Source organism: Capricornis sumatraensis, chromosome 1 (assembly GCF_032405125.1).
Source record: "Capricornis sumatraensis isolate serow.1 chromosome 1, serow.2, whole genome shotgun sequence".
NCBI lineage: Eukaryota > Metazoa > Chordata > Mammalia > Artiodactyla > Bovidae > Capricornis > Capricornis sumatraensis.
Window position 1 is genome coordinate 176,403,626 of NC_091069.1, and position 17,481 is coordinate 176,421,106.

At 34.7% G+C, this 17,481-nt stretch overlaps 1 protein-coding gene across 1 annotated transcript in view; it reads right to left on the bottom strand.

The window, feature by feature from the left end:
• Nucleotides 1–17,481, bottom strand: part of OSBPL11 (oxysterol binding protein like 11) — a 97,449-nt gene that overhangs the window by 41,001 nt on the left and 38,967 nt on the right. Inside the window, exons 3-7 of the mRNA XM_068974210.1 lie at nt 15,224–15,399; nt 14,332–14,411; nt 12,626–12,802; nt 4,897–5,098; nt 2,235–2,380 (exon numbers count right to left, since the gene is read on the bottom strand). Of these exons, the coding sequence (XP_068830311.1) occupies nt 2,235–2,380; nt 4,897–5,098; nt 12,626–12,802; nt 14,332–14,411; nt 15,224–15,399 (781 nt within the window). The remainder of the gene's footprint in view (nt 1–2,234; nt 2,381–4,896; nt 5,099–12,625; nt 12,803–14,331; nt 14,412–15,223; nt 15,400–17,481) is intronic.

The following is a 17,481-nucleotide window of genomic DNA, read 5'->3' on the forward strand; positions in this document are numbered from 1 at the left end:
GCTGTCTATGGGGTTGCACAGAGTCGGACACAACTGAAGCAACTTAGCAGCAGCATATAAGAAACAAATCGTCAGTCCAGGTTCGATGCAGGATACAGGATGCTTGGGGCTGGTGCACTGGGATGACCCAGAGGAATGGTACGGGGAGGAAGGTGGGAGGGAGGTTCAGGACGGGGAACACGTGTACACCCGTGGTGGATTCATGTTGATGTATGGCAAAACCAATACAATATTGTAAAGTAAAAAAAAAAAACAAAAGGAAACAAAAAGCATACAGATTGAGAAGGAAGAAATAAAGCTGTCTTCATTCTCAGATGACATAACCATCTATGTGGAAAACTCTAAATAATAAAAAAAGACAAACAAACAAAACACCTTTTTGAACTAATAAAGGAGCACAGTAAAGTCACAGGACATAAGGTAAAAAAAAAGTTTTCTTTCTAATTTTGCTAGGTTTGTGAATGGGACCCTAATTTTAATCTCAATTTAGTCTCAAAAACTTGGAAGTCGTTTGTGATCCAACCCTATATCCAGTCAATCACAAGTTCAACTGATTTTTCATTTGAAATGCATATTACCTGTTCATGTCTTCATTCCTACTTCCACAGATTTCTATCCACACTTCAATTCCAAGCCAATGATATATTCCATATGATATACCAATGATCCATATGATATTCCAGTGATCATATTCCATATGATATACCAGTCTTTTTACACATTTTACATCCCTCCTCATGCTCATGATCTCAGTATCTGTCATATTAAGACTAAATTTTTCTGCTTGAGTTTACACTGTATTCTGTGCAGCAGTGTTCCTGGAATAATCATTCCACAAAGAATGCGACATGAATGGCCATCTAAATTTGTAAAATCCAACAACCCTGGGGTCACTTTCCATAAACTAGGTGCTCTGCTAAATTTACTTTATCTTAATAACAACTTATAATGTATTATTAACCCTACTTTACAAATGAGAAAGTTAAGCCTGGTTACTCAAGAGTTGGCCCACATGTTAGGAAATGACAGGACCCAGGTTCAACATCATCAGGCAAGCCTTCCCCAGAGTAAGTAGGGACTCTAAATGATTTTAAGTCTCTCCAGTGAAAGAACTATCTTCTATTTTTGTGTCTCCTCTAATTCTTAACATTGGACTTGTCATATACTAAGATAACTTAATGAATACTTACTAACTGCTTGACTCCACAAATGAATTAGTTAAGAAACTGTAAGAAAAAGAGGATTTGTTTTCTTTCTTCTTCCTCGGCCACCCTGCTGCCACTGCCTGCCTCATTGAGTCAAAACCTTTGCCAGCTTTCGAAGTCCCTGTGTTACATGTTTCTTTCAAGAAGTAATTTACTAATATATAAATAACCATAAACCATGCCTTACTCTTGACTCAATAATTTTAGTTGGGAATAACTTAAGAAATCATCTAAATAAAGGGGAGAAAAAAATAAAACAGTAGACAAAATAACACAGTATTATTTATACAAACAAAAGAAAATAACAACCTAGACATTCAATAGCCTACTTCAACCTTTAAAAATTTTAATTATATAGGCCAGAATAACATACAAAAACACTTATGAGAAGTATCAAGTAAAAAGAGCTTAAAACAAAACTATCTATGTAATTATGATAACCATAAAAATAAAAGATGTAAACTCAAGAGGCAAAAAAACAGTATGATATGTTACAGAGGTAGAACTAAGAATAGAAGAGAGCCCTGTTTACTTCTGAGAAATGTGTAACAAACATTACTAAAATATTAAACTCTAAGACTGTGTGCTATTTTAAGTAGACTAACACTTTTAAAAATTGTATTGGTACAGTGCTTACTATCAAAAAAAACCTTAATAGTAAACTTTTAAACTTATAAACTTAATAGCAAACACCTACTAAATAATGTTAAATTAAGAAATCTATAAGATAAATATCATGCAAATAATCTTCCATTAGAAAAGCTGTTTTCCAGAAAAAGAAAAACATGCAAATTTTAAATACATTTATATAAAGCAAAAGTTAACTAAAACTAAGAAGGACACATAATTTAACCTGGAAAACACAGTATGTACAAGTTTTACACAATAGAGCCCTTCCAAAGCCAATGCAGTTCAAAGTAGAACAACACTTACAGTGAGCTCTCTAGAGTATGCCATCCTGACAATGAAAAGGTGCTTTTCAGTGATTCCTAATTTTTACTCCAAAACTGCATTTTCGTATTACCTTACCCTTGCTAATAGTCCAGATTCTGCAACACACTGCTCTTCTGGGACTACCACTGGCTTACTTTGCTCAGTTGCAAAGGGCTGGTCAGCTCCATTTTTATAGTGGTTTGATAATGGTATCTTTGGTTCTAACCATTCGATCGTCGTTCCTGATGAAGTAAGAGAAAACTTTCGCTGAAACTTGCTCATAATCTGGAAAGTTCAGCAAATGTGGATTTTATTAAACGATTTTGTTTTGCATCTACAAGGCTAAAAGCAATTCAAAACCTGTTAAGAGACTCTGCAAGACAGCAACTTGTATCTCATTAGCATGAGCATGACGATTGGCTATTTTACAACAGAGCAACCTGCAACTTGAAATCAGATACCATTTAAGTGAATCAACCCTGAATAGGAGTGAACTCACTTCCTGGGAAAATCTGTGAATCATTAAGTGTATTCTCACCCCAATAGTTAACCTTTCTGCATGAATCTTGACCCTCTAGTGATAAGAAGTATGCAGTTAGACTTGAGGGAATCACAATTATAGCAACAGCCTGGGATTGTGAAACAGTAAAACCAACTTCAATTTGGGGTTGAACCTTATTCTCAGTACCAATTTTCTAACCAACCAAGATAACCCCACAATCTAATTTAAGAATTGCAGATCCATGTACATTGTTTTTTTTTTTTCTTTCCCAATTATATAAAAAGGCTTCATATACTTTTAAACTGAAAGGTTCTTCTACTGAATAAATAATAGCTGACCTAATGAAAGACAGTGGTCACATTTAGAGACCTGTCATCTTCTCAGTTAATGACTCAAATGTCTCTTATTACCCTCAACTAGTTTAACAAAGTGGATTCTATGCCTAATCAATAATGGAAAATGTTCCATTTGATTTCAGAGGCTGATCTAGGTTTCACAGAAGCTTGGTTATACAGTGTTACATTAAGGGATACTTAGACTACTACACCAGAAATTTAAAAGGAGTATGGAATTTACTTAGTCTGTAACAAAATCCTAGACTTCAGCAGAAGAATAAAGTACAAAGTACCTACCAGGCTACCAGAGCATCTTGCCTTGGCACTTAGTTCAGATTCACTGAGGGGGATTCAGAAATGGGGAATGCCCTGGATAAGTTCATGGGGCCTGTTTCAAAATTTCAAAGAAATGAAAGCTCTTTGTTTCTACCTTGATATGTTTGTTTTTAATATCAGCATCTAGATTCCCCTACTTCTTGAAATAAGATGCACATAAACACTGAATTTAAGAGATTTAAGAGATTATTCACAGATAAATCATAACAAAATTCTTTATCAAACAAATCATCTGGTCTCAGGGTCCTTCTAAATCAGTTCTTTCTAAAATATCTTTCTTTCACAAGCAAGAGGACTTCATTGAATAAGAAAACAATGAGTGTTGGGAAATACTAAGTTACTACTATTAATTCACTGTGATGGGGGTGGGGAAATTGGGGCAATGTTGTTAAAGGGTACAGACTTGCAACTAGAAGATGAGTAAGTCCTGGAGATCTAACACACAGCACAGTGAATGGAGTCAACAGTACTACAGTGAATATTTCAAAGTTGCTAAGAGACTAGATCCTAAATGTTCTCATTATAAAATAGGGAATTCCTTAGTTCCAAAGGTTAGGACTTGGCACTTTCACTGCCAAGGCCCAGGAAACCAAGACTCCACAGGCTCTGAGTGTGTGTGTGTTGGGGGTGGGAGGAGGGCAGGCCAAGAAGGGTCAGAGAAAAAAAGAAATGACAATTATGTGATATGATTGGGACATTAGCTAACACTCTGGGAGCATACAAATATATAAATGTATTAAATCAACACTTTAAACTTGCATGTCAATTATATATAATGTCATTTTATATATACTATATGTCAGTTATATCTCAATTTTTAAATGAGTTTATTAATCTCATTAATAGAAAAACTCATTTTTTGTTATGCAATAACAAATAATGCAATAATGCTGTTTTCCCCAGTAAATTAATTTCAACAAATAGGTGCTCTCGAATACCAGATGTATATCTTATTTTTCAAACGGAAAGGTGAGTGATAGACCTTTATATATATGTATCTCAACAGGGAAATAGTGAATAGCGGACTAAAGCAACCAAGAAATGACTCCAACATTTCTACTTTGATTGACTGGATAGAGTAATGCCATCAACTTCAACAGAAATACTGAATTTTTAATTCAGTTTCTGACAAGTTTAATTTGAGGTCTCTTAAGGAATATTTAATTATATGAGACCTAAATGGTTTTAGATTTGAAAAAGGACACAGTAAAAGAGACTTTGTATAACATTAGTGAAGTCGCTTAGTTGTGTCCAACTCTTTGCAACCCCATGGACTGTAGCCTACAACACCCCTCCGTCCATGGGATTTTCCAGGCAAGAGTACTGGAGTGGGTTGCCATTTCCTTCTCCAGAGGATCTTCTCAACCCAGGGATCGAACCTGGGTCTCCCGCATTGTAGGCAGATGCTTTACCATCTGAGCCACCAGGGAAGACATTAGTATGATAATAAAAACCAAGAGGCTAGCTGGTTTTCTATTTGTCTTGCTTTGATTAAGATTTTCTGGAGCAGAATTACAAAGAATGCAGTTACTATTTCCATGTTTTGAACTGCAATGTTCAGTCCTACCTTTAAGCAATAACTTACCTGAAGGCAATGAGCCCTTCTGATGTGATGCATGCTGTAACTGAAGAATATGAAAGCAGTCATTTAAGCAGTTCATAGTTGCCATGGAAGTAGCCTTGAGCATTAAGAGATCCTGGTCCAAGGAACTAAGATGGCCAGAAGCAGGAAGGCATTCAATTCCTCTAATTAAGTCTCTTTGTTGTCCTTCAGCATGAGACATCATCTAAGGAAAATAACAGTTCCATGTGTCTCACTCATAATCTCTGTATAGCATGTATACATACAGTTGCCACTTTAATAACCATATTCTGTACAACATGTAACATACAATTGTCATTTTTAGGATATATTCAGCCTAGAAATTTATTTTAAATTTGTTTGGCTATTCTCAATAAGCATTTAATAGTGTTACTCAAAAGATGACAACATATAAGTAAATCTCCAACATATGCTGAATAAAAAGAAGCCATTACCAGAGAAGCACATACTACTCAATTCAGTTCAGAAATTTCAGACACAGGCAAAATAAATCTATGGTTTATAGGTGAGGAAACCTCTACACATTAGAAGTCAGGATAGTGAAGAGACAGTAATGATGAAGAGGCATGAGACGGTCCTCTAGGGTACTGGTAATATTTCATTTTTTGATCCAGGAGGTAGTTACATTAAAATTACAAGATACACACTTGTGTATCAGGTTCTTTTATACATGCTTAGAAGGTTAATTAAGAACTGGGATGGAGACCAAGGGAAGGGGCAAACAGATCCATTAGGTTTACCATTTGTCTAACGAAAAGAACTTCCATGATTAATTAAACAGAACAGAAAGCCAAATAAGAAATTATAGACAAAATTCTACAATTAGTTGATACATAAGCCCCACATTTCCAGAGGTAATCCCCATTCATGCTTAGAGTCCTGCTGTAATTATGTCTAAACCTGTTAACAGCTTGAAGGCCAAATTATATACTTACCCTATTTCTTCATTTTACAAGAACTTCTTGGCATGAAATTAGAAATGGGATGTTTATATTATGCCTCTTTTGCATCTCCCACTGGTCTAGGGGTCCTAACTATAATTGCTCTTCTCCTCTGCTTCTAGCAATGCTATAAGCAAATATTAAGTTTTACTTGTCAGATTTCTTAAACAAGTCACAAGTGCTAGCAATGCTGAGGGAAAAAATTACTACTCAAGTATATCTGAACCAAGACGAATTTATTCCTTTCCAGGCAAGGGAAAACTGTCCTTCCAGAACAAATCAAACAGCTAATCTTACGTAAACTTCTTGGGAACATAACAACATTCAAGGATGGGTTGACTTTACAACAAAAGTAATAGCGTGGAGGAAGTATGGCCTTTAGGGACTGTCTAACATTCAGAAGGAAGCATACTGAAACAGAGTTGTTAATGATTGAAGTGAGTTGGTTAAACAGGCTCCGCATTACTTGCTAAGAGATTCAATCTAGAGCCAAACAAGAGACTTTTTTCATTTTCTTTTTTGAACTGAAGAGAATACAATTTCTTATTCTTACAACAAGAAAAACATTTGAAAAACTGGACATTCAAATTCAAAAAACACATTCACTTGAATACACTCTTCAGAGAACACAAAGGAAAAAAAGATTAGGCATACTTTTCTATATCATGTTATAAGCTAATAAAAGTTTAATAAAGGAAAAAAATCATAAGCAGGATATTGACAATATGAATAATTAGCTCTCACAATATAACATTTAAGAAGAAAAGTGTATCTTTGTACAAATGGCCCAAAAAAGCCACATGCTACTGTTGATATTGTAAGTGAAGAGACCTAAGGAATTCCCTAGTGGTCCAGTGGTTAAGAATCAGCTGGCCAATGCAGGAGACATGGGTTCAATCCCTGGTCTGGAAAGATTCCACATACTGCAGAGCAACTAAGCCTTGCACAACTACTGAGTCTGAGCTTTAGGGCCCCCAAGCCACTAAAGCCTGCATGCTGTAACCACTGAAGCCCATGCTCTACAACAAGAAAAGCTACCACAATGAGAAGCTCCCACACCACAACTAGAGAGGAGTCCACATCTTCACAATTAGAGAAAGCCTGCAGGCAGCAATGAAGACCCAGCACAACCAAAAAATAAAATAGACAAATTATTTTAAAAATTAAAATAAAAAAGTGAAGAGGCTTAAGAAAGTGATGCTCTTGACTGGAAAAAAATAAACTTTAAATTATAATTAGAGTGCAAATGTTAAAATCTGAAAATTCCCTGGTGGTCCATTCATTAGGACTCTGTGCTTCCACTGCAAAGGGTACCAGTTGGATCCCAGAAGCTTCATGGCATGCCCCCTTCCTCCCACCAAAGAATAAATTTGGTTATGGTTCTTTCCAAAGGAAACAAATGGGCTGACCATATACAATGAAATAGAACTGATTCTGTGAAGCTGTTTTAGTGACTGTTCCTGACAATAGTAAAACCAGTTCCTTAAGAATGAAAAACCATCATGAAAGCTGAAAACTTGCTTAGTCTGTGATTTGCAGCTAGGTATGACAAATACGGTGATAATGAACATCACTTATGTGGCATCTAGTTTGTTTGAAAATCAGATGAGAATCATGGTTTTATTGCTTGTATTTTAAATGTGTCTCCCTTACTAGACTGGTGATGTTAGCCTCTCCCAAGGCATAGCATAGTAACCTGCAAGAAGCACACACTGATTAATAGAGTGATTGATGAATTGTAAATTAGTAATTTACTGTAATTAGTAAATACTAAAATAGATCACTTTAACACTTCAGCATAAATCCATAGACCCAAAATATGACTCGATTTTCAACAGTCAGTTGCTTTTTCCAACTGTTACTTTATTTATTGCTGGACTTACTCATGGACTTTGATTAAAATACTCCTTTCAAACTCACTTTGAATTATATCTTTGCATTATAACCAACTGGAGCTAGATCACTATATAATAGCAATTCTCAAACAGTGCTCTCCAGATTCTTATGAGGCTCTTTTCAGGGGGTCTATGGAGTCAAGATTATTTTCACAATAATTCTAGGAAATTAATTTGCCTTCTTCACTTGGTGGCATTTGCACTGATGGTGCAAAAGCAATGGTGGGTAAAATTGCTGGTGTCTTAGAATCAAGGCAGTTGATACAACAGTGTCATGACTGTATTCTTCACTGCCATGCACTCACGGAGTAGGCATTGAGGTCTGGGGAAAAGACAGCCAATTTTATTTAAGAATATTTTTGAAAAATCAGTAAAAATTATTAGTTTTACTATATCTTGACTCTTGAGTACACATATTTAAAATTGTCTATATGAAAAATGAGAAGCACACTTCTATTGTACATTAAAAAAAAAAAAAATACCCTGCTGTTGCATACCAAAGCACTGTGGTTGCCCAAGGAAAAGCACTTGTGAGACCGAGTTACAGGTTGAACTAGCAGTTTATTTTCACAGAGCACCACCTGACATGAAAGTATGTGATATATATTGTTTGTTCAGAAACACAGGTGACAACTTGGACTTGGGAATGGCATCTGAAATGAGGGCAGTTTTGTGGGATCTGATACTATCTCAGCTAAATGGTGTCAGAAATGAAACTGTAGAACACCTAGCTGGAATCTGCCAAGAATCAGAGAATTACCTAGTGTGAAGGAAACCCCCACACATTTGGTGATTGGAGTACAGAAGTATGGGGTGTTATAGTAGCACAGAGGAGAAACACAAGAGTGTTGTTTTTCCCTGACAGAATGATTGCTAATAACTATAGCTCTTCAGGCTTGGGAGTATGTGGTAGACATCTTTTCAAAATTAAACAAAATGATCTGTCACTTCAAGAAAAACAACTGACAGCATTTGTTGCCAATTATAAAATATGAGCTTTAAAATGAAATTACAATTTTGGAAAACCTGTATCAGTCACCATAAGCTTGGCAGTTTCCCAATATTGAAAGCCTCTTCGGATGAAGTTGGTAGGGATGTTAATGAATGTGAATTTTTGATATTGTATACCAATATCTGTAACTCTGAACTAATATTTTCCAAATGACTAATGCAGTGTTACAAAATCGTGCATAAGTTAAAGATCCACCTAAAGTGCAAGACAAACCAATGTATTTTCATGAAACAACATGAAAAGTTCACTGATTCATACTAGATTCCACACTGCATCTAACACTTAAGAAACTGCCACTGTCCAGTTTTAATGGAGGATCAAAGAACAGCCACATTTACCTTAAAAAGCTATTTTAAAACATTTCTCTTTTTCCCCCAACCACAAAGTTTTTTTTCATACAGTTCAACTAAAACTACATATTTGCAGTAAATTGAGTGCAATTATTTTGTTTGTTTGGGGGGAAAAAATAGCTGTTTGACATAAAATATGTTATCTATGTTAATATGTATGAATTTATTAATTTTTATTTTAAAATAATAAAACATAAAATTAAAAGGTAAATTTTAAAAACAAGCATTTTTAAAATATCTGTTTCAATTTCTAATAAGGTAAATATTGGTAAATTTAACCTATATAAAGCAAAAATTCTTTGAGGTCCTGAATAATTTTTAAGAGTGAAACAGATACCAAGGCCACAAAAAGCTTGAGAACACTTAGCGGGAACCATGGTCAGTATGGTAACAAAAGTTCTTCTCAATGTCTTTGAAAAGAAAAAGGGTCTACATAGTCTCAAAGAAACTCCCCAGATATTTTATTAACTATAGAGAAAAAGACAGCAACTTTACAGTGGAGAAAAGCTACTTTAACCAAGCAGAAGCTACCTTAACCACGTGATCAAAGTGAACATCACCAGTAACATAACATACTGATATCATGAAGTCCTTGATATAGGTACTGACAATACATATCTTCAAGGGTATCTTTCCCAGAAATGTATTTCACTCAAATAATAAGAAAATATCAGACAAACGCAAATCTGGGAACATTAAACAAAACTGGATCTTCATAGGTATCAATGCCAGGAAAGATAAAGACTGAGCAACAATTATAGACAAAAGGAGACTAAGTAGTAATAACAGTTAAATGCATCATTTTAGGACAGGATCCTAAAACAGAAAAAAGAATGTTAGTGGAAACACTACTAAAATTTGATTAAGAACTATAGTTAACAGTATTATAGTTATATAATTACCTGGTTTGGATACTGCTATGAAAGATGGTAACATTGCAGCAAGTTGGGTAAGGGATACACATAGAAATTCTGCATTACTTTTGCACTTTTCTGTAAATTTAAAATTACTGCAAAATAAGCAGCTCTTTTTTTTTTTTTTTTTGCCTGGGGGAGGCTGTGCTGTCTTTGTTGCTGTTTGGGCTTTCCTCCAGCTGCGGCGAGCAGGGGCTACCCTCTAGTTGCCGTGCACGGGGTTCTCACTGCTGTGGCTTCTCTTTTTGTCACATGGGCTCTAGAGCGAGAGGACTTCACTGGGCTCGGGAGTGGCTCCCAGGCTCTATCTAGCGCAAAGGTTTAGTTGCTTCACAGCATGTGGGATCTTCCCAAATCAGGGATCGAATCTGTACCTCCTACACCAGCAGGCAGATTCTTTATCACTGAGACAACAGGGACAACCCCAAATAAGAAGCTTCTAAAAAGTGTTCTCAGCTTGTGAAAACTGTTAGCTTTGGTTTTACCTTAACACAAACCTTTTCAGTCATTGTCTTGGATAAAAAAAGGCTCAGAAACTTTCTGTGGACCATGCTTTCATAAAGCATTTAGAGCTGCCATAATGAAATACATCCAAGCCACAAAACTGAAACAAGATTTTTTAATGCATGGCATCATAAGCAAAGTCAGAAAAAAATATGCATCTAGAGACCAGATTATGATAATTTTAAATAAAAGGAAATAAGCTAACTTTTAAAGGAAAACATAGTTCCAGAGAACTCTCCAAATGCACTATTTTCTCACAAATAGAATTATCCCATTGGAATACAGAAATGTTCCTAATAGAACATTTACATAAAATATCAGAAATTAACTACAATTTTATAGTTTGACCTACTGAGTTCTTAAAAGCAAAAACATAAACTTAGTGAAGACAAAGACATTCAACTAAAACTTTTTTTGTAGGTGGCATTGGCAGAGACTGCCAAACAATGGTCAACACTCAAATCCTAGAATAATTACTGGTACCACAATTCAAGAAGGCCGCCATTAAATTCGTCAGCTCTATAAGTAAATACCTATCCTTCCTAAAGAGGTAGCTGCGAAACTCTGGGGACACACACATACTCTCTACATACAAGTGTCAGAGTTACATGCTAAATATTAACATGATGCCACAATAATATGAAAGGGTATATTTAAAGTACAGAAAATTACAGTGTGGATATTGTAAGAAATTACTCCTGGGTGTGAGAATAACAAAAGAACCATTAGAGCAGGAAAGAGAAGAGTAGGGATTAAAGTCACAGTAAAAAAAGAACCTAAGAGATATGACAGTGTTCTCAGTACAGCAGGTCATAAAGATGCAAGCACAACCAAGCAGAGGCCTCCACAGATAGCTAAAATCTCAAATACAAAAGGTTCCTTTTTCATCGAAAATGTGCACCATGATTCATGGCAACTTCAACTATATGCTTTTTGCTTGTTTTTAACCTTTTACTGAAGTATACAGACTGACATATAATATTACAGATAAGAAAGTACACTTCACAACAGTATACAGGCTTGACGAATTTTCATAAACCAAACGCATCATGTAACCAACACCCAGATCAAGATAAAGAACGTTACCAGCACTCTGAAGAACTCTCAAGCTCCCATCACTAGCCATGATCAAAGAGTCCCAAAAATTTCATGACAGCCTAATTTTTAGGGGTGAAGGAACACACCATGATACAAGGGTATTCCTAGATGTTTTTCTTTATTCCATCCCTTATTGTCTTAACCACTTTTAATATTCCATTTCCTTCACTGTAGATTAATATATCAGAATCTTGATTTCCTTAAGATATAAACACCTATCAACAGATTAAATACCATCAACATAAATACTAAAAATTATTATTTTATTAAAAAGGTACTTATAATTGTCACTTATTTATAACAGGATTAAAAAGTGAGTCAAAAGCTATTATTCATCTCAAGCATGTTATTTCATCTCTTTAAATCTCAATTTCTTCACCTATAAATACAACCCAAAATAACCTGATAGAGGGAACATTCTCCCCAGCTTCCTACTTTAATCATTTGGGTGTGATTTATAATCCACAATCCACTACATAGGTATCTATGAGCTCTACCAAAATTAACTCAGTAAACAACACCTGGATTATTAAGAACCTAACTGCATTCTTTATTAACTAGAATTATTTGGTACTTAGTTTCAAAGAGAATAAGGAAAATGGTGAGATAAGGGAACATCAAGGATTTAACTATTCTATCTTTGTGTGTTTGAAATTCTCTATTTACATGTATCAGTAAAAAAAAAAAATAAAGTCACTTGGTTGATCACACAGTCTTTCCACTAAGCTTAATAACCCTTTTATCATAAATTTTACATTAAAGGAGTCTATACTTTCTCTTGAGAAATGAAAGATACAGATTTTTGAAACATGACAGTGTACACAGAACCTAGCTGACAGACTTGAGGAAACTTAGGACACCTAAAAAATCAGGTAATTGTTATGACCTAAACATTGAGGCCCCCAGAAGACACAACAGGATTAAAAAATTTTTTGTGACAAAATCAAGCTGGTAATATTATTTTATGCATTTTAACTTGATTTCAATTCATACTTACTTCTCTGACTTCCACAAGATGGTCTGGAGGTAAGTTAGCTCTTTTGCTCACTGATTGTAGTTTGGAATGTCCAACATTAAAAAAGGAAATGGTATTTTGACTTGGTCTCCTCTGGGATATAGGAGAATTACCACTAGATGCAAGTGAGAAGCTCCGTGATTTCAGAGGAGGATTATTCTATTAGACAAAGAAAATAATTCCTTTTTTAAAATTTAGGTAAACTCTCAACCTATAATATACTGGAGGCTCACACACAAACAGTTTTAAAAATAAAGTTAACCTCAAAATTAACTACAAGAATAGTTCTGAAGATGGAAAAATTTAAGACCATCAAAGTTTAAGAATTTCACACATCCCATAGTAAACTGGTAATTTATTCATAAAATTAATTCCAGGTGTGTGCTGTCAAGAATTTTTTTTTTACATTAGACATATATTAGAATAACAAGAAATTTCTAATTTCAGATATTTAAACATCATGATTGAAGCAAAAAATATATTCAGAAATACTCAATGTAATAATTTTTCTAGTGTAACATTCAAGTATCTTTGAAACAAACTAGCACTTTCTGGTCACTGCTAATGATTAGAATCTTGCAGCAAGAATAAATTTTTTTGCTGGATTTCTTAAAGACTGCAGGCCTAAATCACAACTTTAAAAAATTTAGCTATGGGGAAGGAACACTAAGAAGAAAACAAAAAAGTAGGTATGGAAATCCTTTAACTCTGCTTCCCATATATTCATTTTTAGACATTTCTAACCTTAGATTTCAAGTACTAAGACCCTCCTCATCTTAAAAAAGAAAACTGAGATACAGAAATGATCTATAAGCACATGAAAAGATGCTCAACCATATTAGCCATTAGAGAAATGAATTAAAACCACAATGAAATTCTACTTCATAACCATGAGGATGGCAATAATAATTGTAAAAAAGGACAGTAACAGTATCAGTAAGAATGTGGAGAAACTGGAAACTTTGTGTATTGCTGGTGAGAATGGGAAATAATTTGGCCAGTTTCAAAAACAGTTTGGCAGTTCCTATTGCGATAGTTAAACAGACAACTACCATATAACCCAGTAATTTCTCTCCTAGGAATAACCTAGAAAACTGAAATCATATGTTCATACAAAAATTTGAATACAACTGTTCATAGAAGTATTATTCATAACAGCCACAACATGTAAACAATCCACATGCCTATCAGCTGATGCATGGATAAACATAATGTGGTATACCCATAAAAGAGGATTATTCAGTCTTAAAAAGGAATAAAGTATGATCCATGCAATGACATGGATGAACCTTTAAAACATTATGCTTATTGTAAGAAGCCAGACAAAAACAAACAAACAAACACCACATACTATATGATTCCATTTATATCAAATGCCCAGAACAGACAAATCTATTGAAATAGAAATTACAGGTTAGTTTTTGCCAGGGGACTGGGAAGAGAGATTCAAATAGGGAGTGACTACTAAACAGATATGGGTTTTTTGGAAGGTGATGAAAATGTTTAGGAATTAGATAGTTGCAACAACTATATAATCTTCTGAATATACTAATAAAACCCATGAAATTGTAAACTTTAAACGGATCAATTTTATGGTATGTGAATCTCAATTTTAAAATGCAAAAAAATAAAGTTAAAAAGATCTTTCCCCATTTCTGTGCATTAATATCATACATGAATCCACATACCTTGCCAATAGCTTCAGTGTGGTGTTGTGTACATATCTGAAGTCTGCTAACCCAATGTTGTCGCTCTTTAGCATCTGTGGCTGATAAAAAGTATCTACAAGTTATTTACTTTTTCATTTATTTTTAGAATACAATTAATTGTTATAGCATGAAGAACAGATCACTGAAAATCAGGGCATGTTCCTACTCTCCCTGACCAGAGCGAGGTAGGAAAAAGGCCAAAGTATCAACCTTGTTAGGTAACACCATAGCTGGATGTGGATATTTCCCAAGAAGGATAAATTACATATAGCTAGGTGGGTATATGGAACTTGACAAGTCTTAATTTTCTCTTAAAGATATGCTCTTCTTCAAATAAATATCCTTTATTAAGCATTTGGTGTGTACTCAATGTATTCTTTCAGATCAATTAGGATTAACATCATACTTTATGTGTATTAATTAAAAATAGAAACCTCTATACAAATTACATTTATCTAAACAGACGTTATACCTGAATACAAGCATTTTCATAAATCCCAATTATGTTCATTAATCATTAAAAAACACAAAGAGAACATATCAACTAAATCAAGAAAGGAAGTAAAATACAAATCTGTGGAAGACAAAAAAAATTTTAACAAGTCCATGTTTTTAGATTTCTCAGTATTTCATCTATACAAATTTCTTAGAGTGGTTAATTTTAAACAGACTTGCTCACTGTGCAACTTAAAAGTCATTAATTAAAACAGATCTCATAAACCCTTAAAACAATTACAAGGTGTAGAATACTGTTTCTGTAGCGTCAATGATAGTAGTTTCTATTTCCAAAACCTAAATGAAAGGAGAGAAGTATACCAGCTTCTCAAGGAAGAAGAAAATCACACTATTAATTCTCATATTTCAGTCATACCTCTGAGTTTATACTGTTCCCCACTGGCAGCATTTACAGTGAAGGTGTGAGAGTCCTCATCACTGGGTGATATTACAGCTCCTGCAAGCTGCAAAGTACCTCTGGGTTTTTGATTTCTGGACTGTTCATTCACAAAATACTCCAACAGCCCAGCTTCATTGTTTAGAACAAAAAACCTGCAATGATTTTAAAAAAGGTCATACTTTCAAAATATTTCCCCTAGTCAAACTAGAGCAATCCAAATTTTAATCACATACTTTTGAGTTTTTGCTATTAAAAAAATAAAATTCAAAAGCATCTCAAGCAGTACTTAGAAACACTAGACTGAGTTTCCTAGTAGTAAATATTACTGAAGAATTGAATGAGATTAATAAAAGATATAAAATCTTCAGCTGTGAAAGAGGCATTTAATAGGGAAGAGGCATACAAGACAATGCAGAAAGGAAACAAAGATATGGTATCCTTCAGAGGAAGATTTCTCTCCAGAATTCATTAGCAGAGAGGGTAAGTTCCCAGAGACAAATAAATGGTGGGGAGAGTTTTTATTTAAAATTCACTGGGAACAAATCAAAGCATGAGCTCTGGGATTAACAAATGCTAGGTAAGAAATGAGTATGATTTAAGATTTAACCAGTGAAATAAACAATATGAATAATGCCAAAGTAGCAAGACTCTGGAAACACATTATTAAATAGGTCACAACTAAAGATTACTTATCCTGTTTAAAAATGAAAAGGCTGCAACTGGAGATGCAGAACCATAAGGAACTTGAAACTAAATGATGAAATAATGATACACGTTGGAAAATAATTTGATGTCCTGATTTGGTTTTAGATTAACTACTTTGGGAAATATATTAATTTGGATTCCAATTTAAGTAGTACAATAGTTCTTTAGGAAAAAAATCTAAAAAGTTTCTTTTACAAAAAATTAATTTTGGAGTTTAGAGCAATTTGCTATTCTACATGTTAATGTATTCTATAATACATCCAGTCAGACAATTTGATCCAGTTCAAGTTCCTAGAAGATACTGTCTTAAGCAACATGGCAACTATATCAATCACACCAAACAGGGAGAGAATGTAATGGGCCTTTTATTAAGGGAAAGAAAAAGAAATAATGAGAAGCAAATAAGAGAAATTGAAAGCAGCTACCTGAAAAGGGAGCTGGGAAAGCAAGACTATTGTTTTTCTCATTCATCTTTAGCATGCTTGTAACTTTTTTTATCTTAATTTTTTAAAATTTATTTTAATTGGAGGCTAATTACTTTACAATATCTTATTGGTTTTGCCATGCATCAACATGAATCCACCACAGGTACACATGTGTTCCCCATCCTGAACCCCCCTCCCACATCCCTCCCCATACCATCCCTCTGGGTAATCCCAGTGCACCAGCCCCGAGCATCCTGTATCACGCATCAAACCTGGACTGGCGATTTGTTTCTTATAAATATTATACATGTTTTAATGCCATTCTCCCAAATCATCCCACCCTCACCCTCTCCCACAGAGTCCAAAAGACTGTTCTATACATCTGTGTCTCTTTTGCTGTATCACATACAGGGTTATTGTTACCATCTTTCTAAATTCCATATATATGTGTTAGTATACTCTATTGGTGTTTTTCTTTCTGGCTTGCTTCACTCTGTATAATAGGCTCCAGTTTCATCCATCTCATTAGAACTGATTCAAATGTATTCTTTTTAATGGCTGAGTAATACTGCATTGTGTATATGTACCACAGCTTTCTTATCCATTCATCTGCTGATGGACATCTAGGTTGCTTTCAAGTCCTGGCTATTATAAACAGTGCTGCGATGAACATTGGGGTACACGTGTCTCTTTCAATTCTGGTTCCCTTGGTGTGTATGCCCAGCAGTGGGATTGCTGGGTCATATGGGAGTTCTATTTCCAGTTTTTTAAGGAATCTCCACACTGTTCTCTGTAGTGGCTGTACTAGTTTGCATTCCCACCAACAGTGTAAGAGGGTTCCCTTTTCTCCACACCCTCTCCAGCATTTATTGCTTGTAGACTTTTGGATCGCAGCCATTCTGACTGGCGTGAAATGGTACCTCACTGTGGTTTTGATTCGCATTTCTCTGATAATGAGTGATGTTGAGCATCTTTTCATGTGTTTGTTAGCCATCTATATGTCTTTTTTGGAGAAATGTCTGTTTAGTTCTTTGGGCCATTTTTTGATTGGGTTGTTTATTTTTCTGGAATTGAGCTGCAGGAGTTGCTTGCATATTTTTGAGA